At 40.5% G+C, this 27028-nt stretch overlaps 1 protein-coding gene across 8 annotated transcripts in view; it reads left to right on the top strand.

Moving 5' to 3' along the window:
* The window catches only part of SGMS1 (sphingomyelin synthase 1), a 395851-nt gene that overhangs the window by 349213 nt on the left and 19610 nt on the right, over positions 1–27028 (top strand). For all 8 annotated transcript variants that reach the window (XM_089683136.1, XM_089683134.1, XM_089683135.1 and 5 more), the window contains 3 exons: positions 276–393; positions 25123–25276; positions 26126–26292. In XM_089683136.1, the coding sequence (XP_089539262.1) occupies positions 276–393; positions 25123–25276; positions 26126–26292 (439 nt within the window). The remainder of the gene's footprint in view (positions 1–275; positions 394–25122; positions 25277–26125; positions 26293–27028) is intronic.

Here is a 27028-nt window from a genome sequence, read left to right as displayed (position 1 = left end):
GACACCTGCAGAGGATCACAAACACTGTAGAATTGCAGTGCGGTACAGGAAGCGCTCGGGGATCACTGCCTTTCCCCGCACTGCGTATGTATGAATCTAGGCTAAGTAGTTGTGATCATATGTACAGTTTTAGTAACAAAGTTGCAAAATTGTGTTCAGGCATCAAGATTTGTTTTACCTTTTTGTCATGAAGGGATTAAAATACTTTTGATTTGTTTTGTTTTTTATTTTTTAATCTAAAAACATATTCTAATCCTTGTCCTTTACCTTTACAGATCCATAGTTGGCCGAAGATTTTTTTGTATAGTTGGTACTCTGTACTTGTATCGATGTATAACTATGTATGTTACTACACTGCCAGTTCCTGGAATGCATTTCAACTGTTCTCCAAAGGTACGTCTTCTTTTTTCCTGTAAATGTTTATTTTGTTACTTTTATAGGAACCACAGAGGAGCAGCTTGGCAGACACAGGAACATTGAACTTCAGGGATTTTGTAGGTTGGAAGGAAGTGTGTCATGGTCTCTTTATTTGAAAGAAAGGAAGAAAGATGCCAGGCCTTCTACGAATGTTGTGTTTTGGAGTGACCACAGGTTAGGGCTAGTGATAGACCCATACTGTACATTGAAGAAGGATAGTTGGCCTGCAATACTGTGACAGCCCTCCAAACAGAATTTGTTGGACTCCAATCACCTTCTTATATGTTGCTGCTTGAGGTGTTGCTTTTTTCTGTGCTCTTTACTAGAGATGAAGATTCAGTAATGTTTTAGCCAGTGAGGGAATAACTTAAATGAAGTGGCAGTTGGGAAAAGGGGAGGCGAGAAAGCTGTCATTTACAGGGAACCTATAGTGTGTTTTCAGTAAATTAATTTGATCTTTTAAAGTGATTGTAAATTGTCACCTTGTAAAACAACCCATTCAGGTTACAATAGAAATGAAAGGCAAAATATTTGTGTATAGATATAAAAAACATTATAAACACATGTTCCCCTTTTTATATCCCATTCTCTCTGTTCTCCGCTGCATAGGTACTGGGGGAAGAGAAACAGCAGTACACTGATCTTCCCAGTGAGTGGCTGGGGGGGGGTGTCAGGACAAGTCGGCTCATTGGACGAGAGCAGGCTGAGTTCCCAACACAGCTAGAGAACTGACCACAGTACTTGATGTGATCAGTTTTTAATAGGAAAGCAGAGGGACTGGTAGGAACACCACGGAATTGACACAAAGGAAGCAATACAAAGAGAACAGGATAGTTCTTCTTACAAGTACATGGTTACAACAGACCCATCAGGAATATTAAATGTTGGGTTTTCTTTAAATAAAGTTAGTTTTTAATTGTTTTTATGCTTTTTTTTATTTTAGTTGTTATATACCTTAGTTTTTTTTTGGCTGACACATTACTAACTTCATCCTGGAGTGGCTATCTGTATGTCAAGGAATGTAATTCGCAATGCTGTATGAGGCTGCTTGCACACTGATCCATTTTTGTATTTAAAAGAAAAAAAAAAAAAAGCACATGACCATGAAATCCTATGGAACTCTTCACACACTGATCAGTTGTGGGTCCGTTGCATGTTTCAAAGTCTTGCTTGCTACTTTTTTGGCGCATGTTTGATGCGGTAAAAAAAATGCACCTCCCCATTGAAATAAATGCAAAATGCACTTACAGTTGGGTTTTTGATGCGTTTTTTGAGGCACGTTTTTTTCACTGGTGCAAAATGCACCGGAAACATGGCAAAAACGCATATGCGTTTTTACCTTGTTTTTGCAAGGGAGCAGTGTGTACATAGCCCAAGAAATGTTGATATAAATGCAGACCTTGTACTGTTTATAGACTTGACAAAACTGCCATTTCAGTATTACTGCATTGGTCTTGTTTGATTTCCATGGTAACAACAATTGTTTGGTCACTCGAAACTGAAATCCCACTGTAGGTTGCACATTGCTGTGGTTTAAAGTTGGTTGATGCGTCATTTCCAAGTGCATGGCCAATCTTATGCAACGTATACTGTTTTTTAATCTGATTACACCTGATCCACTGAGAGAATAGAGCAGGAAAGATTGAAGCCCAAGCAACTGTGACTGTGTATCATTCATGGCGTGCCTTGCATGTAACTGTTTTGGGAAACCGTTCAATTGATGGGTTTAGTTCTGCTCTGAGTGTTTATGGACATCTGCTCAGGATTCTTTTCTTGTTTATCATGCAATAATTTACTACAGTGGCCTTGCAGATGTTTCTTGCAAACATTCAATAACTCGTCTAACATTAGAGCTCGAGAGCTGTACTGATTATTATGACTGATCATTGACTGCTGCTGGAAGTGAGTTACCCGGCATCAGCATTTTAGTGCTCATAGAAGACCCAATGAGCAGCACTAGCCATGTACACCTTGTTTTGTTTTTTGTTTGTTTTAACCACTTGCCCTTCTGAGGATTTACCCCCCTTCATGACCAGGATGATGCCTGTAGCTGCAGGCATCATCCCGGTATAACCACTCAAAGTCCAGCGACGTACCAGTACATTGCTGGTCCATGTTGGGCGTATATGTACCAGCAGAGAACACTGGCATATGATGAATCGGGTCTGTGGACCAAAGTGACCTCAATTCATTCTTTTTTGTAATGACCATGTTGAAGGTTTGGCCCAAAAGAGTTTTACATTCAGAAACCGTGATCAGTTTCCATGCACGTTGTCTGGCAAGAGCTGAATTTGGGTGGGCAGCCATGTATTGTGCGTACAAATTGCTTTGGCCCACAATCAATTGATACAAATCTTCTGTGAAAAACAGCGAAGGGCCTAAACACTAATGCTGGCAGAGAACGGGGCCGATCCTGCTAACATTGCTTTTTTTGTGGACACTATATAAAGGAGGCACTAGTATAGTTCTGTTTGTGATCAATATATTGATCTGTATAAACACTATACTAGTAATGGGGATGATCAGCGACTGATAGTGTGCAGGCAATCTCATGTCAGCTGACCCTGGCTGGGAGGGGCACAAACTGACCCTGGTGCTATCTGATGTCACTAGTGGCAGGAATACAGTGATCAGTGAAAAATTCTATATACGGACACTGTGGTAATGGCACTGGCTGGGTGATGGGGCGATCAAAGGGTTAATAGGGGCGATCAAAGGGTTAAATGTTCTAATCGGACGTGTGTGTGTACAATGTATTGCTTTTACTCGGTACCATGTTCTCTCTTCTCACCCTGTACTAACCGGGGGGGCAGCGTGGCGGCGAAGGCGCGTTCACACCCCAAAATAGGAAGCGACTCAAGATCACGTCACTTTGCCAAAAGCTGCTGCTTGTAGGTAAGGTAAGCAGCTGGCAAGTAGTAACAAAAAAAAAATTCTCAATATGGTATTTTTTTTAAACATTTTTTTATTTTTATTTTTATTTTAATTTTTTTAATACTTTTATCAGAATAGTACAACGTTACCATATTAACATTGTACTACTGTGGGGGGAGGGTAATGGGTGATCAGGGATTTTTTTTCTCTACACTTTGCAAGAGAAATAAAGATAATTTCTCCTGCAATGCAAACTTGCTGTTAGAACCTGACTCAGTCATGAACTGTCATCAATAAGTTAAGTTTTTGACAACTCAAGATAGTGATCTGTGATTAGCTGAAGCTGGTGACATGGTACAGGGTGCTGTGATTGGCCCCATGTATCATGTGACAGCTGTGGGCCAGTCACAGCTCAATAGGAAGAGAAGCAGAGCTGTTATGAATGAAATTGATTCATAACAACTTTGCTTACAATGTGATCATGTGATCACTGGGTCCTGTTCACCGGGCACCGCAGTCGCGGTTGGTTGGTACAGCCAGAGCGACGTATGGGTACATTGCGGTCAGGCGGCCGGGAATCGGTTAAAGCAAATATCCATAAACAATAGTTGCCACATTTTGTTTTTTGCTTTTGATAGACGATCCAGTCTAGGACCAGATGGCATGTTTCAGGACCTAGAAGTTATTACTGCCAAGGGTATCATTTATGGTTCACACCATCCCCACTTCTGAATCACACAGTAATGTGTTGTGCTTTTCTGTGCGATTCAAACTGCATTCCATTTGCAATCTGCAGCGGGTGTCAATAAAAAGTTGACATGCCAAACGCAGGTTGTAAATGCAGTGCGTTTGCCTGCACCTGCCCGCTACGTTCTGCTACTTTTCCCAAATACAGCAGTACCACGTGTGAGCCTTTTTCAGTGTTTGGACTGATTATGTACCAATCCAAAACAATGTATCTTGTGTGCAGCCATGTGCTTGGCTATAGACAAAGAGCTATTTAGTAACATGCGATCTGGTTGCAGTGCCTTTTAAAAAGTAGTGCATGCATTGCTTTTGATGCGGTGGGATTTCAGCCCATTAAAAATGAATGAGCTGAAATCTCACCACACAGGACCGCATGTGAATCGCACAGGAACGCAAAACACCTTCCTGTGGCATTCAGATGTGGGCATGGTGCAAACCGACCCTTAATGTAAAAACGATTATCAAATTACAGAAGTTAATGTACATTTGTGTGTAGTCCCGGGAAAAATTAGGTACACCCCATGAAAATTGCTGAACCTTTCCGCATGTTTGGACAGGCAAACTATATCTTTACTTACAGTGCTTCAAGATAAAGGTTGTCCTAATTAGAAAAATCTTGTGTTCATTGATGGACACACAACTCTTCTAAATCTGACCATAGGATTTCTAGTGCCACCTACGGTCAAGATTTAGAAGAGCGGTGTCCGTTGGTGAACTCGGAGAAAGGGATTTTACGGTGAATAACAAAAAAATCCTGTGTTCTGTTGCGTTCATTGGTGGACTCAGGTCTTTTAAATCTTGACTGTAGGTGGTGCCATAAACTCCACGGTCAAGATTGAGAAGAGCTGTGTCTGTCAATGAACTCAGAGAAAGGCATTTTATGAATAGTAACAAAAAAATCAAAATTTTCAGTTATTTATGTAACAAAAATATTAATATATGTATGGAAACTGCGGTAAAAGAAAGTACATCCTTGGCATTGAACGTTGGTATTGCCCCTCTTGCAGAAATTACGTTTTGTAATCATTTTCCAAAAAACTGCTTCTCTGTCTCTGACATTTCTGTAAGATACTTCCACACGTGTTTCCTTCAGTTACAAGATGTTTGTAGGTTTCCTTGCCTAAACTGCCTGTTTCAAACTGATGCTAATTACATTGACTGAAGTAGTAGTAAACGTAGGGGTGCACTTAACATTTTCCATATGACAGATCTGCAGTTTTTACATTTAGGCGAAAATGAATGTACCTTGTCATTTATTAGGCCTGGTTCACACCTATGCATGTTGTGATTAATGTATTTTGCTTTCACGCATTTTTGACATGTTTTTTGATGCATTATGCTTTTTTGCCCTTAGAGTATTTATTGCGACTTTGATGCGACTTTCCACTCTCTGGCACTTAAAGTTGCATCAAAGTCACATTGTAATAGTGCAGGAACCTTTTCAAATTTGCTGTGAAAATATTCCTGCACTACTTTGAGGCGATTTTACGCTCTTTGGCACTCGGATCATAACAAAGTAGTGCAGGAACCTTTTCAAAGTTGCAGCAACCTTGAAATTGCTACTGCACTACTTTAATGCGATCTGAGTGCCAAAGTGTAAAGTTCCATCAGAGTTGCATTCAGCAATTTCTTATTGGCCAAAAAAACACAAACCGCATCAAAAATACAGAAAAAATAACACTTGCATTTTTGGAGCGGTTCTATGGAAGTCTATTGCTCCAAAAACAGGGAAAAAGGTCACTGACCCTTTCCAGAATCGCAGTGCCTGAAAACTCGCAGATATGAACGTGTCCCCGTGGTAACCATGTTAAATGGACTGTAGTGAGTTTCTGCAAAACACACTTAAAAGCGCATATGTGTGAACTAGAACTTAAGTTATATCGCCTTTATCTGTAGTCCCTTATTGTTATAATTCTTCTTCTTATTATTATTATTATTATACAGGATTTATATAGTGCCAACAGTTTGCTCAGCTCGTTACAATATAACGGGAGGCAATACAGCAACAATGCAGTTCAATACAAGAGGGATAGGAGGGCCCTGCTCCTTGGAGCTTACAATCTAAGAGAACCCAAGTCTAATTTTTGTCTATTCCAAGAACGTTGAAAGTCAATAATTTATATGGGCTGTAATGACTTTTTTCACATATGGCATAGACATGTATTCAGCTGTATTTCTACATGCTGATGTGCGCAATCTTTAACTTTTGTCTGTAAATGAATCCTAGTTCCTTTGCCTTGCCTTGTTTCCATGTATGTCAGTACATATTGATGCTTGTTTGGTATCCATGCTCTGAATAAAGAAAAGGTTTCGTTCTGTAGAGGGCTGCTTCCTGTACGGAGTAAGTGAATGAGATGGAGAAACTTGCACATGTGTACTTGGCATCACTGAGTTAATGAGTCATTTCCTTTTTGGTTTTTCTCTTCCCACAAAGCTGGAGTCCTCAAGTTGGTGCAAAACATTTTTCCTGATTTAGCAACAAAGCAGTTATGTTTTCACACTAGTGAATCGAGTGAATCATTGAGGCCATGAGACACCGGTTAGGTTGTGTTTACTGCTTCCTATGCTGTGTTCTTTTAGTAATGGATTACAGAAAGGACTAATGATGTAGAAAGTGTGGTAACCCATAGCAACAACATTTATTTTACTGAACTTCAGAAAAGTGAACGGGTGCCATGGGGAAGATTGAGTAATGAATTGGTTGCTATGTGTTTTCTGCAGTTTGTACATTTCATATTTGCTATATTAAAGAACGGCTGTCATAGGAGAGTTATAGGGGCTGTTCCAGCTGATTTCACTCTTCTGCTGGCTCGCTTAGCTTTCTCTGGCTTCAATATTTTGAGTCATTAGTCCCAGAAAAGTGTGATGTCAGAACTCCTGCTCTCCAATTCTGTTCCGGGCCAGAAGAATCGGAGCCAGAGACAAACCGCAAACTAGCTTTTTTAGCTAGGGGTCGGTAATAGAATTCCCCCTAATATCTCTTATGGCAGTTTTCTGTTGTGTTATGCGAGAATATTGAAGGCTGCCATTGCTGATCTCTTCCTTTAACAGTTCTGGCTTCCTGGCTGTCATAGTTTTGTTTACAGTATTTTCTGAGTTGCTGACCTGGAACAAGTATAGAATTAAAGTGATATGAAAGCTTTGTTTTAATAACAAACATGCTATATTTCCCTGCACTGTGTAATGGTTTTACAAAAAGCAGCCCTAATCCTCCTCTTCTGGGGTCCCCAGAGATGCTCCTGGCTCCTCCCCCTTGACCAGTGCCCCCAATAGCAAGCCTCTTGCTATGGGGGCACTGATGCGTGTTCGCTGCCGAGCCCCACTCTATTTGTACAGGACGCATAGAGCTGCAGCTCGACCCTTCCCCCCGCTCTCTCCCCATTGGCTCACTGGCTGTGATTGATAGAAGTGGGAGCCAATGGCTCTGCTGCTGTGTTTTAGCCAGTTGGCAGAAAGAGACCCGGGACAGCCGAGGCTCCTGTGCACATTGCTGGATCAAGATGGGACTTAGGTGAGTATAAGGGGCTGCTGCACACAAGGTTTTTCACAGAAACCTTCAGCCTTTGCAACTGTTTTAAGTAATTCTGACCCTTACTTACAGCATGCTTGTTTTGGGTCTGTAAAACTTGCCATAGACTTATTGAAATGATGTTAGTTCATCAGGGTGCCGGCGAATTTTGGTCAGTCTTTGGCTTTCCCTGTTTAACAAAAGTCAGTCAATTGACCAACTTCTGTCAAACTGACATGTTGGAAAACTTTTGTCAATCAGTGGCTGCAGCTACTAATCAAGTTCTGACACTGCTGGGTGCAGCTGTCAGATTACAGTGTCCTGGTGGGGCGATTCCTCCATCCACCTCATTTATGTGGATGGTGGACTCTGTTTATTTCTTGTTCAGCCCGCTGCCTGAAGGAAAAAAATACTAATCTGTGGCCAATGGAATTTTAAAGTAGTGAAGTCACACAAACCGGTTTCTAGTGATCTCAGAATCGGAACAGCAAAGGCAGCTCCTATAGTTTTGTTAGGACAGGTTTACTTTACATCAGTCTGTATTGCAGTGTTTACACATGCTGTAATACACATTAGTATTTCATTATTTAAGTCATATGTACCCTTGTGACATACAGTGTCTACTTCCCTTGCTAAATTCTGTACACTTTGTACTTCTCTAATGCACAAATAAATGACAAATACAGTATTTTTTTCCATGTACATAAACTTTTGCTTTGGGGGAAAAAAAGCAGAAGAAAACGTGTGACCATGTGGAGCTCTTCACACTGATCTGTTGCAGGTCCGGGTCATTTTTTAAAAATCCTGCTTACTGCATTTTTGGTGCGGCACCAAAAATACACCTCCCCATTGTAATAAATGAAAAACGTGGCAAAAATGCACCCACTTTGTGTTTGTTTAAGCAGACATAATTCACCAGTGTTGGTCACTGTGTATCTTTAAACAAGTAGGCTTGGCCTGCCGGAGTATACATGTATAGAGTTGTGAGCAGACACCACTGGTATGTACCACTTCTATCAAAGGGAACAATAGGGACCAGGTGGGGTTTTCAGACCTTAGACCAGCTGCAATTTCTCCTGCGCTCTAGGACCCAGACCGGTGGCAAATAGATGGAACCAACCCCAGAACAAGCGACCACCAGTATATTTCAAGGCTCTGCAGCTCCAAAACAGGGCTGGGGAAGCCCGATCGATACTGCAAAGTGAAACAAAAAACAAGAAGCGCACCAACCTTGCGCATTACCTCAGTAACAGAATTTATTAATAGAAGATAGGTACTCACAAACAGCGAATAAAATCAGGCATGTAGTCCTCAAAGGGACTTCAAAGGTAAGAAGCCAGCGCGAATCCCATCATGGGGGTAGATACTCAGTATAGTTGACGCGTTTCGAAGGCTATGCCTATGAGCTCTGAGGAAGAAGGCATAGCCTTCGAAACACTTCAGCTATACTGAGTGTCTACCCCCATGATGGGATTCGCGCTGGCTTCTTACCTTTTGATGTCCCTTTGAGGACTACATGCCTGATTTTATTCGCAGTTTGTGAGTACCTATCTTCTATTAATAAATTCTGTTACTGAGGTAATGCGCAAGGTTGGTGCGCTTCTTGTTTTTTGTTTCACTTTGGGGTTTTCAGACCTACCTGATCTACCTTTCCCAGTCAGCAAGAGCTGTCTGCTGTTGCCTTGTGTTTTATAGTCCGCATTACGTTCACCAGAGGGACTAACTGGTTAGCTGGTTATCTGTGTAGGCAATGTATAGGTGCCCTCTGGCATCTTCATCTTTCTGCATAGTACTGACAGTGGCTGCTTGTGTTAGACCTATAGAGGTGCTGGAGGAGCATTGGACATCTGCAAAAGTAGCTCATCAGTAAAAAACCTCATAGATGGTATTGTTCCTCTGTGCAGCCAATTACATCATGTAATATTTCTTTTCACCTTGAATACAGTATATTCAGCCATATTTCTATTGCAATTCTTTCCCAAAGAAAGAAAAAAAAAAATGATTTAAAGATTTGAAAAACTTCACCCTACATAAACTTCAGCCTGTCAGATTATATTGAATATTATATGGTTAATTTATAAAGAATACATAGTCATTTGAACAGTGAAAGTTCATGTGGTCTCCCTGGTTCCCTGGTCTCCTCCTCCCATGCCTGCCTCCAGGACTTCTCCAGGGTGTCGCCCATCCTCTGGAACTCCCTGCCCCAACCCATCAGATTATCACCTACTCTCCTCTCCTTTAGGCGCACCCTGAAAACCCATCTCTTCAGGGAAGCCTACCCCACCCCCTGCTAACTTGCCGACCTCCTCCACTCTTCCTACCACCCGATCCCCCACAGCTATCCCCCACAGCTATCTCCTCCTGTACCACCATCCCCTCCCTCCTAGATTGTAAGCTCGAAAGAGCAGGGCCCTCGATCCCCTCATGTTTTGCATTGTATTGGTATTGTTCTGTCACATGTTCTGTCCCCCTTTGTAATGTACAGCGCTGAGCGAACTGTTGGCGCTTTATAAATACTGTATAATAATAATAATAATGTGCGTTTATTCTGGGCAAATGGGACGAAAAACAAAATGTAAATAGGCTAAATTTTGTGCTGTTGAAATGTAAATCCTGATTTTTAACGTAAAATACCACATTTGGTCACTAGATAGAGCTAAGTATTATAGGAAATTCTTAGGATACCTATCCCCATCTAATGGCAACATGCAGTATTTTCCATTTCAATTCAGTGATCAAAGTATAGAGTCACAGACTTTTTAAAACAAAAGGATTAGTTTACACAGAGTTCACATAATCTTTCAGAGGAATGTATTAGGTGAGTACAATTCATCACCCATGGTAAATAGCCCAAAGTGAGCCTTGTATGCTAAGTAGTTCAAATCTGGGCTGGTATGCTAATCATCACCTTTTTCATGACCATTAAGACATCCTTGTTGTTGGCTGCAGATGATTGTGTGTTAACAGTTCAATCTCCTCTGAAATAGAAGTGGTAAATGAGCTTCAAAATCCACCAATGCATACAGATTCACTAGAAAACCTGGGATTTTTCAGTCTGCCCAGTTGTCTCCAAATGCTTTAGAATTAAAACAAGAAATTATCTGTCCACGTTCTTATCCATGCATCAGTAGGGATGCTCATGAAGGATGGACCACGTATGCCTCCTGAGCGGGTAAGCATAGACCACTGCACGGGTGTTACTGATCAGTGTGTGCCAGTGAGTGAGATGTGAATCCCTATCAGGGGCGGACTGACAACTCATGGGGCCCCCGGGAAATAGGGGATCATGGAGCCCCTGTGTCCTTGCCCAAACTCTATGAAAAAGGTACCAGGGGCATCTCATGGAGCCCCCTACTGACCCCGGGCCCTCGGGCAGTGCCCGAGTTTCCAAATGGTCAGTCCGCCCCTGGTCCCTATGTTATTTTGCATCTGATGGCTGAGCAGGTCATAACTAGAATAAAAAGAGCCTTTGCTTTATGCAGCAATAAGGACTTCAGAAAACACAATAGCAGTTTTTGCCTGTGTTTTAAAAGGATGAAAGTGTTGGTTTTAGTGAAGTACACCACTGAAGTGACATGACATATGAGAGGAGCAATTCCTCTTCCTAAGATGTCCAGAAGATTATTACTCTGAAATATCTTGTCACTTTGTACCTAGGTGTGGCTCAATAAAACAAGGATTTTCATCCTCCTGAAACTTAAAGCTGTCTGATTCCTCCGTCCATGCTTCCCAGCGTGGATGGATGAATTTTCCTCCATGGCAGGGGCGGACTGACCATTTGGAAACTAGGGCACTGCCCGGGGGCCCCATGAGATGCCCCTGGTACCTTTTTCATAGGCTTTTTTGAGTTTGGGCAAGGACACAGGGGCCCCATGATCCCCTATTGCCTGGGGGCCCCATGAGTTGTCAGTCCGCCCCTGCTCCACAGCTATTGTATTGTGACAGCCAGGCCTGGCAGCTGTCAAAATTCCTGACCAGTGCCTGATTGGATGCAGGTACTGTTAAACTAACAATTTTGTGCCCAGCATTTTCAATTTTTATTCAGTCAGGGGATGTTGAGCAAAAGAGCCACCCATTGAGCATTTTGCATCTGGATATTAAGATTTTTTTTTATCCGGTTGAAATTTGCTCCATGTATGACCAGCTTAAGAGCTGGTTCACACCATGTCCACATATGAATCGCACTGTGTGTTCCTGTGCAATTCACAAGCGGTTCTATGCATTGCAATTTCAACCCATTCATTTTAAATGGGCTAAAATCACACTGCAGTACAACCAGATTGCATGGTACAAAATGACCATGCAATCTAGTGGGGGCAAAAGCAATTGTGGCCTGCCTTTGGGGTGTCATTAGATTTCTATTAACACCTGCTGCAGTTTGGGAATTGAGTGGATTTTGCATGCAGTCTGAATTGCACAGGAATGCATTCATGTGCGGGCATGGTGTGAACCTACCCCAACTACTATTTTTCTGGGATTTGGTTTTATCAATTGCTGTGATGATATTCAAGGACTACTGGTTTTAGATCTGCTTTTGGCAATATAATTGTAATCTGCTCCTGAGATTTTTTTTTTTTGTCTGTTAGTACAATATAATAGAAAGGGAGACCAACATAGTAAGCAATGCTAGCATTTCGCTAATTTAAATGTAACCTGTATTTTTATTTGACTGATGTCCTTCCACCATTTGCATCTGACCACATTACTTGTCCCCAATGCAATTTCAGGAACACCACAAACCTTTCTGTGTAAAGGTCCTCTTTATGAGGTTACCATGGTTCTCATAGTTATACACATAATAAAAATAAACAAGGTGGCTAGCTAATATGTAACCCTATTGCTTAGAAAAAGGACACAGGGATTTTAAATGTTTTAATACCATATCTATTAGTGGTGCACCGAAATAAAAATTCTGGTGCCAAAACCGATACTGAAAATTCAGAATGCATGTGGCCGAAAACCGAACCGAAATGCTTGCGTATGTGGGGGTGGGCTCCTATTTTCTTTTTTTTTTCTACTTTCATGTATTTTTTTTTTTTTTTTTTTTTTTTTTGAACTTATGATTTTATTACTATCACATAGGGGACCAATAGTCCTCTATGTGATAGCACATATGAGTGACAGGTCCTCATAGGGGGGAAGGGGTGGGGAGAGGAGCAGTGGAGGGGGCAGGAGAGGGGCAGTGTATACAGTGAGGGAGCACTGTATACAGAGTATACAGAGAGGCTCCCTCACTGGCTGTTACTATATGTCAGAGCCGATTTTTAAATGCAATTTTTTTTTCTTCACTATAGCCCACAGAATTAGCTGTCACTTTCCCCAGAGCTAAAGGAAACTTTGTTTCTTTTATCTCGGGAAACAAATTAAAAGAAAGCATTGTTTTTTATCTTGGGAAATTAACTAAAAGGAAGCGTTGTTTCTTTTAACTCCAGGAAATAAACTAAAAGGAAACTTTGTTTCTTTTAGTTGGGGGGAAAGTGCCAGCTAATTCTCTGAGCTATAGTGAAGAAAAAAAAATCCGGTAATTACATTTAAAAACTGGCACTGACATATAGTGACAACCAGTCACTGTATACACTTCTCCTCTCCTGCCTTTCTCCTGTCCTGGAGAAATAACAGGAAATATGTACAGGTCTCTCCAAAGTGATATTAAATTCCATTTTAGACAGATGTCCCCATCTGTAGCTTCCCCTCTTATCCTTTTCCAGTTACAACTGTACATTTTTGGATTTCCTATCACTTTCTGTCCTTGTGACAGTAGTCATGTCCGGGGACATAGCAATAACCTGACAGAGGTTAGATGGACTTTAATCAGCCTCCGGCATTTAATTCCTGCTAATATCACAATATGAGTCATAATTGAGAAATTATTTAGCTGTTTATAATTCTTCCCAACCCTGGTAAGCAAACATGGAAATCAGCCAATCCAGGTAAAAAAAAAAAATCTTTTCATTTGCAATTCCATTACTCATCCTTTCCCATAGTAAGCCGTGGGCAGGTAGGTTTCATTAAACTTTGCGTACCTACTGCTGATTCATGCCTTTGTGAAGTAGGTCAGTCCAGGTCAGGTGATCTGGGTCACTCATTATTAGTCAGTCTTGGTGCTCCACTCTTTATTATAAGTGTCATTTTATGCACCAAACTACAACCATACTGTTTATTTTAGCTGAGCTGGTTAAAATCTAGATCAGTGATGTAGTGGAATTGAACTATATCAAGTAACCTTTTTAATTGTTTGGATTTGTTTTTTTTTTCTTTAGCTTCTAGTGGCAAGGTTTGTATACAGGTGCATCTCAATAAATTAGAATATCATCAAAAAGTTAATTTCAGTAATTTAATTAAAAAAGTGAAACTCGTATAATATATAGATTCATTACACACAGAGTGATATATTTCAAGCATTTCTTTTAATTTTGATTATTGCTTACAGCTAGTGAAAATCCAAAATTCAGATACTCCAGTCTATATTATTTAATCTGTAGGAAAGTTGTATAGTCTACAAACTATGGTGTATATCTGAAAATCAATCCATCCTGACAGCACTGATCTCATTTCTTAAGGCTCACATGTCACCATACAGTACAGCTTTGTCATATAGCTGGTGTGGTGATTAGGGTCACTGACTGGTGACCCTGTGGGGGGGGGGGCATATATATATATATATATATATATATATATATATATATATATATATATATACACATATGCACACTTTTCTTTTTTTTTTTTTCCTTTTATTTACGCGACCAGCCTAATATAGTATACCATTGTAACATTGTACTTTTATACTTCGCTGGAGCGGTGATCAGTATTTTTTTTTTATTGCATATATTATTATTGCCTATAGCAATTAATTTCATCTATTCATCTATAAAATCTATTCATTCAATGTTTTTTGCTGTGATTGACCCAGTCTGTACATGTGATCACAGTGACCAATTACAACTAACACAATTGTATACAGTGGATGGCATAGAAGGAAGCCATCCATTGTTTACAAATGTCATGTGACCTGCTGTGATTGGTCACATGGTACCAGCAACGGGCCACTACATACATCAGTCATCAGCTGTGTCCTATGGACATAACCAGATCTTGCCGCAGCATGGCCCCGCAGGTGCGTACAAACCAGCGATCCTGGACGACATCATATGACTCCCACCTGAAATGACGAGAGTCCCGCTCAGCCATCATTCTCCTATAGGCCAGACGGGAACTGGTTAATCATGGCAGTTCACAGAACATCACAATACACAGAATCCTCCAGAACACTGACCAGCCAGTCGCAAAATAAAAGTCTGCATTTTTATCAACAGCTTGTGTTCAGTTTATGTTGGACCGTGCCACGTCAAGGACCCTCTGCAATGTGTGGTCCCTAGTAAAAAGAAAACCAGAGGTTTTGGTTGCATATATTTGCAATCAAATGTAAAATCATCTTTCCTTATAGTCGCTCCAAAACACGCTTAAAAAAACTAGCCTAAAGAAAGGTAGTAGCCTCCAACCCCCATTGTTTCAGATTTTTCCTGTAATTTTCTAGGAGTCTTAAACTCCACCTCCTGACATCAGTCTGAGATCTTTCTGAACTCTGTGTGCGATGTAAACCCCGAACAAACCTACAATAATCACCAACAGTGCATGTAATACGACACTATAAGAGCTGCAGACAGGAGAGGATGCCTATGTCATGTATCAGTCATTCTCACTTTTGCTGGCAGCTGATGCAGGCATTATCAATCTTCTTGATATTAACTTTCAGCTGGTATGGGGGTATGATGGGGTCGTTGCAGCAGATTACACAGGGGTCTCAGCGGGCGTGTAGTGATGTCTCCAGACACCAGCAACTGCTACTGCCAGAGAGGGGGAGGCGTGATATTCATTATTATGGACATTTTAACCCTGTCACTGCTGGGCAATTAATTTTTAAATCCTTTTTTGCACACATGCTCATTGCTCATCTTTGTCCAAAAAGCATGAAAAAGTTTGTGAAATCATTAGGGCCCCATTCACACTCAATGAATGTTATTTTTTTGGCGATTTATTTGTGCACCACATGTAGGGCATCCCATTCACTTAATAGGCTGCCCTATGCTCAAGAGTGCTCCAAACTAGCCCCTGTACTTAACAATGAATGGCACCCAGACCCACATTGCACGTTTTGGCGTGTTCCAAACAATGCAAGCAGAATCTCCAGACTCTAATATGCTCAGATGCAAACGGGGTCTAATAGCATTCCAAACATATGAAAGAAGCGTGAAATGTAAATGGACTGTCCTACATATGGTGCCAAAAATGTGGGGAGAAAAGAGTACAACTCTCCTGTGTGGCTCAGAAGTGAATGCAATCTGATGTTTGATTATTGCTATAACTCCGATTTGTGTCTCTATACCTCTGGAAGCAGGGCCAGGACAAGGGCGGAGAAAGGTCACATGACCTGGACACTGTATTGGAGGGGGCGGGGCACTGGTGACAGCTGCAGTTTCCCTCTCCTAGCACCTCCCCCACAACACTACAGTAGAAGATTGATTTTACATTGTACTCCAACCACCCCGCCACTAACTACTCTGCTCCACCCACTCCTCCGTCTGAATCCTCCTATCTTTCATCATACAGAGAAGCCTTTCTCAACCAGGGTGCCCAGCCACTCTGGGGTGCCTTCAGATTTCTTCAGGTTTGCCTTAGCAAAATGTCCTAGATTGTAAGCTCCAAGGAGCAGGGCCCTCCTAACCCTCTTGTATTGAACTGTATCTTTGCTGTATTGTCTCCCTAGATATTGTAAAGCGCTGAGCGAACTTTTGGTGCTATATAAATCCTGTATAATAATAATGTCTAAAAATTGCCCAAAACTTGTATACAAACCAGCCAGTGGAACAAGCCTGCCTTTTAGTTACACAAAGCCACAGGTTTTCATTGTGCATCACTACGACCTTCTAGCCGCCTGCGTCCTGACAACCAATGACATCAGTTGATAAGGAGGATGTCGGCTGCCTGCACAGCATTCTTGTTTGACCCCGTCCCTCTCTGTCAGTGCTGTGGTCACAATAGCTCAGTGATGGAGAAAAACTGAGGGAGAAGAGAAACACTGGAATACTAGTCAGTACCAGTGTGCAAAAGTATATTTGCTTTGGAAGAATATATCACCTCTAATGTTGGGTGTCCTCCATGTATGGATGTTGCCGTGTTATATAAAACTATTAGAATAGTTTTTCACATTTTAGAATGGGGTGCCCTTTTAAAACTATGAACAGTCTAGAGACACACCATTTTTTTTATTGGGGTGCCTTAAGACTGTCTATGATTTTAAAGGGTGCCTCGGGACTGTCCATAATTTTAAAGGGTGCCTTGACTGAAAAAAGGTAGAGAAAACTGATCTAGTTAATCTCTAGAGCTTTTTTTTCCCCGTTTGTTGCACACGTTTAAATCTGAATTTTTGGCTAAAAAAATCGCTCAAAATCCCCCAGAACATTGTTTTTTTTTTTAAAGCCGAAACCCTGTAGGATAAAAAAAGATGGAAATTGCAATTGTTTACGTTGCACAAAATTTGCACTGCTGTTTATCCAATCTATATTTTCAGGGAAAAATACACTGAAATTAATTTGCATACAACACAGTCTAATCCCTATTTTATTATTGTGCAAAATATGAGGATAGAGTAATTAGATACCGAATGTGTAAATTCTCAAAATTGCATGCACCTGAAAAATGGTGAAAACCTTTCAATAGGTAACACTGTGCACATATTTGCATTTGTGTGTGCAGGGTGTAGGAGCTGATTTTAATTTTTCGAAATTACTTAATTTTTTTGTTCACTTTTTCTTTCCGTTAAACATTTTTGCTATTACAAGGGGGCTAACAAGCAATAAAGCATTTCATTTGAGAAACACTGCATATGTAGTAAAATGTGTAAACCTCATACACGAGCCTTATTATTTTAAAGTGGATACCTTAAAATATACACAATGTTAAAGGCATTTTTTTTTCATAATAAACGTGTTATACTTGCTCCGTGCAGTGGTTTTGCACAGACCAGACTTAATCCTCCTCTTCCTCCGCACTCCTGCCCCTTCCTTCTGCCGAGTGGCCCTAGAGCAAGCATCTTGCTATGAGGGCAGCCAAGCAGGCATGCTCCCATTCAGACACAGAGCGTAGTTCAGCCTCGCCCCCTCTCTCCTCATTAGCTCACGGGGTGATTGACAATCATATCTCAGCCAGTGAGGAGGGAGCTTCCCCAGAGAGTTGAGGCTCTTGTGCACAGCGCTGGATCGCGATGGGGCTCAGGTAAGTATTAGTTAGGGGGGACTGGGAGGGGTGAGGGGCACACAGAAGGTTTTTACCTTCATGCATAGAATTCATAAAGGTAAAGGCCTTGATCCTTTACAACCACTTTAACATTGCAAATAAATGGAGCAAACTGAGTGACAAACTGACTCGCTAAATTCTGTCTTTCGTAGCCCTACTGGCTTAGTCATGTATTCATCTGATCTCCTGACAACAGGCCTTGTATATCAAGGTATCTGAAGGAAAAGCCGTGCTTGTTGTGTTGATCAATTATATTTTCTTCCTGTTCTTGATAAAATGAAATGCTTTGAGGAAGGACAGTACCTTCAAACGATATGGTAATTAGAGTTATGAGACTTCAGTCTGCTAGGATGTGGAAACTGATGATATCAGAACCAATTGTTAACTACAGTTGGGCTCAAAAGTTTGCAGATGCTGACAGAAATCGGGAAATTTTGGCATTGATGAAGTTCACAGAAAAGCCCAGTTACAACATGCCCAATGACACCTTGAATGCCTCACTGAGCTTTTTTGTGACATTGGCGAAGTAAAGGCTTTTTTCTGGCATCTTGACCAATACAGCCCATTTATGTTCTAGTATTGTCATATTGTGCTTCTTCAAAACAACCACACCAGCTTTTTCCAGAGCAGCCTGTATTTCTCCTCAGGATTACCTGTGGGTTTTTCCTTTGTATCCCGAACAATTCTTTTGGTTGTGGCTGCAGTCTTTCTTGAGTTTTCAACTTAATAAGCAAGTCAACAATACTGACTGGCATATTCAAGGCTTTGGAGACATCTTTTTATATCCTTCTCCATCTTTATAAACTTCCATTACCTGGTTGCACAGGTCCTTTGATGGTTCTGTTCTGCTCCCCCTGGCTCAGTATCTAGCCTGCTTAGTGCATCCACGCAAGAGCTGACAAACTCATTGACTCTTTATACACTGACACAATTGTGGGAAATTAACCTTTATTTGCCATTTTCTTTTTATTTATTTCAGGTACTTATATAGCGCCATCAATTTACACAGCGCTTTACATATATATTGTACATTCACATCAGTCCCTAACCCTCAAGGGGCGTACAATCTAAGGTCCCTAGCTTACATTCATACATACACATACTAGGGACAATTTAGACAGGATCCAATTCACCTACCAGCATGTCTTTGGAGTGTGGGAGGAAACCGGAGTACACAGAGAAAACCCAAGCAGGCACAGGGAGAACAAGCAAACTCCAGGCAGGAGGTGCCGTGGCTGGGATTTGAACCAACGATCTGAGTCCTGCCAGGCGGAAATGCTAACCATTGAGCCACTGTGCTGCCCCCATTTTAACCTGTGTGTCACCTTGTGTGTCTGTGCCCAGGCTAAACATTCCAGGATGTGTAAACTTTTGATCATGGCCATTTGGGTGATTTCTGTATTATGGTTTAAAAAGAAGCCAAACAACTGTATGATAATAATTGGTTGATATGATCAGTATCCTTAAATGATAGACTTTTTTGCATAATCAGTCATATTTTCAAAGTCAATGCCAGAATTTCATGATTTCTGCCAGGTTAACCTTCATGCAAATAAGTATCACGGACAGTACTCAATTGTTTCTGCCAGGGTATGCAAACTTTTGAGCACAACTGTATATGGTGTATATATAAAATCTCCTTTTCGTATTTTTTTTTTCTGCCTAGTTAGGAGTTTACTTTTCAATGGTCTGCAGGGGTCTGGAAGACAGAATGTATAACCTTTGTACTCAGTGATGGTGAACAGAACAGAGAAGATTTATTGGAGACAGTGCACAAATTAAACAGTGACTCAGAGGTGAGGTCACTATTGCTTTGTTCCTTACATGGTTTCCAAGGTTACACTGTATTGAGGATCTGGAAGAAAGATCCCCCTTTAGCCCTGCTGTATTCAGTGTAAAATATTATTGTGGCTGACTTTTCTCTGCGGAGATTATTTTAGGTACCTCTGCCTGGTAGGGCTTGTCTGCATGTAGATTGAAAGAAGTGTAATTTGGTTTATCCGTTCAATAAAATACTAATAGATTTATATGAGGCTTTGCAAATTGTTTTGTGTTTATTTGTGGTTGGAGTGCACACAAATGGTAATCTCTAAATTTAAATGGCATGGTGTGAATGCATTTTAATGTGGTATTAAAAGCAACGTGTTACATATTACACCCATATTTAAGATGTAACGTGCAGTATCCACTGTCCCCTCTTCCCTGTGACATCAGGCAGAGGTTTTTTTCCCGCACCCGCTGTCACAATTTGAAAACAGCGTGGCTGTGCGGGGCTCCACCCACACAGCTGCATCATTAATTCACAGAATTCTGTGATTGAATGAACTACAACTACCATCATCCTTTGCAGCTGACAGTTTGTAGTTCTCAGTGAACTATAAGGATACTGTTGAGCTCGCTCTTAGTTCATTGATCTTCCTGCTGTCAGGTAACTGCTTGCCCATATCGGAGGTAGGAGGAGACAGCTATCCTGAGAGTATTCAGGAGCCTGACATTGCACGCCCGATATGCTGATCTTGGGTGCAATGATTTACAGGCTCCTTAGAAAAAAATATTTGCATATTTATTAACCTGCATAAAAATGTGCATTTATTTTTTTTTTTTTTTAAGGTGAATGTATCCTTTAAACACAAAACCATAAATGTAATATATTGCAGCTTACCAATCATTACATGTGGTGGCTGTTTTTAGTTTTCCTCCTTATTTTTTTTTTCCCTTCCGTTTGCTCATAGTGATTTGGCCAGTAAGATATTTCCTGCCCTATGGTACTGACACTCTGAATGAAGGCACTTAGGGGGCACCTTTGGGCAGCAGCATTGTCAGTCTTGGAAGGAGGGGAGTGTTATATGTACTATCAGATTTAAATACACTAACAAATTGAAGCCAAACTCCAGCTCACACTTTATAAACAGTTACATCAGTTTTTTTTCCTTCTGGAATAAAGGCTTTTCATAACAAAAGCTGGACATTGTAAGAACCCCTGTCAGTGGTAAATGGTTTGTCTCAACCCTCAACTGTTACATCAGACTGTTAGCTTGTCCTGTTGGAAAAAACTGACTTACTGGCAGGATCACTAAAGGAAAGAAAGCCTAAAAAAGAAAAGTAATGCAGCCATCACATCTCAGAATTGGTAAGCTGCAGTATAATAAATGGGTTTAATACCACTTTATGGATATGGGATGTAGTGCTAAACACTAGGCTTTACATGGGTCCCTCTTGTATATAATTAGGGTTGTGCATTTGTGACAAAGGTGAGGACTTGGTCAAGCATTACATTTTCTAACCTATAACATTTCACATAAGATTGAAAGCATATGGTGCCATTCTCTTTTCTATTCTGTTTTTATTAACCATAAAATCCTCAAATGTGTATAATTAGAGCAGCGGCTTCTATTCTTGATTAACATGAACTTTTGAACCAATTAATTCCATTATGATTAATGAGGTATAATTGCAGCAAAGTAGAGTATGAAAGGTCTTGTACTTGTTGTAAAGAAAACGTGAAAAAGGGGGTGCCATCGCTGAGGCTTCCTTAGAAAAGTGCTACTTTTCTAATTTTCAAACTGACCTTACTTCAGTACTTGAGAGCATCAAGTCCTAATGCATTGTAATGTTTCCAGACACTTTCCAGTACACTGTGATTTGAAAGGGTTGACTTAAACAAGAAACACAAAGGAACATATCCAAAGATCGAGCTTGTCAGATTTTTTTGTGCAACGCTTTTCTGTTTGAAAGCATTGCTAACATCAGCCTTTTAACTGTGTTACAAAATTCTGAATAATGTATTCAGTGTGACTGAGCCGAGCAACAGCCCAGACGAAGGTGGCAACAAAATTGTAAACAAGAAAGAACGTTTGCCTTCGTAGGCCGAGAATTTTCAAGTTAATATTATTGTCCGTTACATCATGATACGCACCTTTCTGGAAATTTGGATGATCTTTCGTCTAATTTTCTCATAGTGTGTACACTAACTTTAATCGACGTTATCAGGGCAACCAACTGCAGAGAGTGTGGGAATTGAAGTTGCTGTGACATCTGTGCAAATCTGGCTACATTTCTAGAACAAATAATTACAATGATCAGCAGTTTTGAGGGAAATGTATTTTATTTTTGTGTTTTTTAAGCATTTGTCATTATTGGATCAATAAAATTGTATCCAGTTAGTGGCCAGCTGGCTGGTGAACATGACTTGATTGGATTTCTTCTTTTCTGCACACACAGCTTTGCTCTTGAACATAGTCTTATGTTTAAAAAAAACCCTTTCACAACCATAAGATCACATTCATGCATTTGGATATGGGGATAGCCATACCTTGGATACTAAATCATGTGGCTGGTAAGGGTAATCTACACTTTTTAGAAAAATAACAGCAGTAAAAATCTGACCACTTGGAAAAACGTGTTTTTGCTGATCACATTTTCAGAAATGTCTGGAGAACAGAAATGCCTTGAAATTTTTTTCACGGGCACCCCAGTCTGCAAGGGCAAGTCCAGTGAAGTGGATTTAATGGGACCCCGCATCTGCCAGGTGTGCAGCATTGAGATAACCACAATGCAGGAGTACCTTCATATTTGTGTATGAAATTATGAATTGTGTTCCGTTTTCATTTATCCATCTTCATCTGCCATTTTCTTGTATTCTCTGAAATACAGTGGGGCAAAAAAGTATTTAGTCAGCCACCAATTGTGCCAGTTCTCCCACTTAAAAAGATGAGAGAGGCCTGTAATTGGCATCATAGGTAGACCTCAACTATGAGAGACAAAATGAGAAAAAAAATCCAGACAATCACATGATTTGGAAAGAATTTATTTGCAAATTATGGTGGAAAATAAGTATTTGGTCAATATCAAAAGTTCATCTCAATACTTTGTTATATATCCTTTGTTGGCAATGACAGAGGTCAAACGTTTCCTGTAAGTCTTCACAAGGTTGGCACACACTGTTGCTGGTATGTTGGCCCATTCCTCCATGCAGATCTCCTCTAGAGCAGTGATGTTTTGGGGCTGTCGCTGGGCAACACGGACTTTCAACTCCCTCCAAAGGTTTTCTATGGGGTTGAGATCTGGAGACTGGATAGGCCACTCCAAGACCTTGAAATGCTTCTTACGAAGCCACTCCTTCATTGCCCGGGCGGTATGTTTGGGATCATTGTCATGTTGGAAGACCCAGCCACGTTTCATCTTCAATGCCCTTGCTGATGGAAGGAGGTTTGCACTCAAAATCTCACGATACATGGCCCCATTCATTCTGTCCTGTACATGGATCAGTCGTCCTGGTCCCTTTGCAGAGAAACAACCCCAAAGCATGATGTTGCCATCCCCATGCTTCACAGTAGGTATGGTGTTCTTTGGATGCACTCAGCATTCTCTCTCCTCCAAACACGACGAGTTGTGTTTCTACCAAACAGTTCTATTTTGGTTTCATCTGACCATATGACATTCTCCCAATCCTCTTCTGGATCATCCAAATGCTCTGTAGCAAACTTCAGATGGGCCCGGACATGTACTGGCTTAAGCAGGGGGACACGTCTGGCACTGCAGGATCTGAGTCCCTGGCGGCGTAGTGTGTTACTGATGGTAGCCTTTGTTACGTTGGTCCCAGCTCTCTGCAGGTCATTCACTAGGTCCCCCCGTGTGGTCCTGGGATTTTTGCTCACCTTTCTTCTGATCATTTTGACCCCATGGGGTGAGATCTTGCGTGGAGCCCCAGATCGAGGGAGATTATCAGTGGTCTTGTATGTCTTCCATTTTCTAATTATTGCTCCCACAGTTGATTTGTTCACACCAAGCTGCTTGCCTATTGCAGATTCAGTCTTCCCAGCCTGGTGCAGGTCTACAATTTTGTTTCTGGTGTCCTTCGATAGCTCTTTTGTCTTCACCATAGTGGAGTTTGGAGTGTGACTGTTTGAGGTTGTGGACAGGTATCTTTTATACTGATAACAAGTTCAAACAGGTGCCATTGATACAGGTAATGAGTGAGGACAGAGGAGCCTCTTAAAGAAGAAGGTACAGGTCTGTGAGAGTCAGAAATCTTGCTTGTTTGTAGGTGACCAAATACTTATTTTCCACCATAATTTGCAAATAAATTCTTTCCAAATCAGCCAATGTGATTGTCTGGATTTGTTTTCTCATTTTGTCTTTCATAGTTGAGGTCTACCTATGATGCCAATTACAGGCCGCTCTCATCTTTTTAAGTGGGAGAACTTGCACAATTGGTGGCTGACTAAATACTTTTTGCCCCACTGTATATACCCTGTAAGGATTTTTCTTTACCTTTTCAATATCCTTTGAGTATTTTCTTACTGGAGGTAGTATTGCATTGAAATGTTTTTTTTTTTCCCAATGCCCAAACTAAAGGTTTTATGGGGGAATTACACTTTGTATGGTATCTGGAAGTATGATTGATGTGCGATTAGGAAATTCCATAAAATATCTTCTTGAACCTAAAGTAGACATACAGGTAACACAGCTGGAAGAATGTTAATGGAATACTTCAGAGTTTCAGCTGTGCAACTTAATGTTACTTTTTGAGTATGCCTCTCTAAATATTTCTTGTGTATTCAAATTTAAAAAAAAAGTTGGCATTCATGCTTAAACCTGATCTACCCAAACCACTGCAACCTTTCTGGAGACAAAATCCTGAACAGGCCAGCGTATTTTGCCTAGTGTCAGGACATATGTCCCCATCACAGAATTTTAGGGTTTCTTCAAACCCCTTTTTTATACATATTTATTTATATATTTTGTTTTTTTTTGTGTGTATTTAAGAAAGTAAGCACAGCAAACTTTATCTGCTAATAGGTAAAGTAAAATAGAGAAGTTTTTCCTGGTGACCTGTATTGTGCCTTCATAAAAAGCCACAGTGAAAGCCTCCCTCAATAATACCAGTCTGGCACGCCGGTTCTGTCCCAAATCTATGTTTTCCCCTATTAGAAAAAAAATATTAAAATTGTCAGGACTGACTTCACAGCCCCATAGTGCATTAAGTTGTTTGCAGGTTCTTTACAGCAACTAGAAAAATTTTGGATCTAGCGCTATAATTTTACTCATTTAATAGAAAAATAAAATAATGCATTTTTTGTGACTCCAATTTTTTAAAGTTTAAAATCTTATTAGTTTGATAATACTATTTTATTTATTTTGGAGCTTAGCACTCCAGGACTACAATCTACAATTTCTGGACAGTTCGAGTAGTTCAAATAATATCTAAAATATATACCTTTTTGACATTCACATTTGTATATTCTGTACACTAAAAAAACATGTCTTGTTTGTTACAGATTTTTGGTAACTGGGAAGCCCAGTCCCGGAGGATAATGAAGTTGATTGCAGGAGGAGGACTTTCTATTACAGGATCTCACACTATGTGTGGGGACTATTTGTACAGTGGCCACACAGTCATGTTAACACTGACATACATGTTTATTAAAGAGTGTAAGTATTTCTAATATCCTAGGCACATTTTTATCTGGTCGCAGAGAACAGTAGATCAAAATTCAAGCATTCAATTCAGCAAGTAGCATGAGCTTTGTTGACTCAGCAGTTGGTGTGTCAAACGTCTGCAGAGAGACCACTGCTTCCACACAGCAAAGGTCCTTCTCTGCAGGATGCTGGAAGGGGACAAGCTTTTATACTAAGTCTGTGACTGTTTTCTAAGGAAATAAAAGCTAAGACTGAAAAGTCCTGCACATACCTTCTTAGTGTGCCCATAGGTCCTAGTTCAACACTGCTTTTACCAAGGTTGTGCTAGTAAAAAGTAACCTATACTAGGTTCTTTTATACAGTTTGAAGAATTATAGTATTAGTACTTGCTTCCTAAACAGTATGGGACTTTGTTTCAAGTCATGCAAGCAGGTTTTTTTTGTCTTTCAGGGCTTTTGATTTGTAGTAGTTATTGGCGTACTATAGGTCTTGATTTGATTAATATTTTAAGCAGGTACAGTGCTGTGGTAAGTACCTAATATAAATGAAGTACAACTTTCTTTAGGGGATGCAGCACAGATCTGATTTGGGTTTTCAATTCAATTCTTATTGATCACCTATCACTGCTAACTAAATTCCTCATCAGCTAACTAACAATTGTAGACATTACTATGTAGTGATACTTTGGCAGGCTGAGGGAGCCTATCTACACGTGTTCGGTTTCTTAAACCATTTCATCCAGGTCTACTTGTTTTTTTTCTGCAACTACTGGAGTCCTTATTTGTACTTAAACAAAGAAAAATAATTATTTGCTTAAAAAAAAAAAATGTTTTTTATATTTTTGTTCTTTCCTTTTAACAGATTCATCTCGACGCCTCTGGTGGTATCACTGGATCTGCTGGTGTCTCAGCGTTGTCGGGGTCTTCTGTATTCTTCTGGCACATGACCACTATACTGTGGATGTTGTTGTTGCTTATTACATCACTTCCAGGTGTTTCTGGTGGTATCACACTATGGCCAACCAACAGGTGAGCTGCAGCATTTTAGTGCAAACAGTATTTTATAAATGGAGGGGGGATCTGCATTGCCATCTGGAGCCTCTGCCATATGATATACAGATACTCTTAAACGTTTTAATTCCAAACAGCCCAGCTGTTACTTTGCAGATGTGGATAGGGAACTAAGAGCTAACGTGATTTGTTGCTATAAGCTATGTATCCACTGTTCCTTTGGACCAAGATTTCTGCTTGGATGTATTGAAAAGGAAATACAGATTTGAAATAAAAAATTAAGTTTAGATAATCATTAGAGATGAGCGAAGAAATGAAAAATTCGATTCGGCTGATTCGGCGAATTCCAGTGTGAAATTCGATTCGATGCGAATTTCTCCGCTACGAAGATGACTTATTTAAAGGGTTTCTAGGCTTCAGAGAGCCTTTAAATTAGTGCAGAACACTGTACCTTTAATTTAAATGCCCTTGGAGATGAGGAAGGAGAAGAAGGAGAAGGATGAGAAGAAGGAGAAGGAGAAGGATGAGAAGAAGGAGAAGGAGAAGGGTGAGAAGAAGGAGAAGGATGAGAAGAAGGAGAAGGATGAGAAGAAGGAGAAGGATGAGAAGAAGGAGAAGGAGAAGGATGAGAAGAAAAAGGATGAGGAGAAGGAGAAGGATGAGAAGAAGGAGAAGGATGAGAAGGAGAAGGAGAAGGATGAGAAGAAGGAGAAGGATGAGAAGAAGAAGGATGAGAAGAAGGATGAGAAGGATG

Source organism: Staurois parvus, unplaced genomic scaffold (genome assembly GCF_062004578.1).
Source record: "Staurois parvus isolate SC_StPar_1 unplaced genomic scaffold, SC_StPar_1.0 ptg000303l, whole genome shotgun sequence".
NCBI classification, from domain to species: Eukaryota; Metazoa; Chordata; class Amphibia; order Anura; family Ranidae; genus Staurois; species Staurois parvus.
The sequence above is the reverse complement of the archived record's forward strand: the minus strand, read 5'-3'. Positions and strand labels throughout refer to the sequence as shown.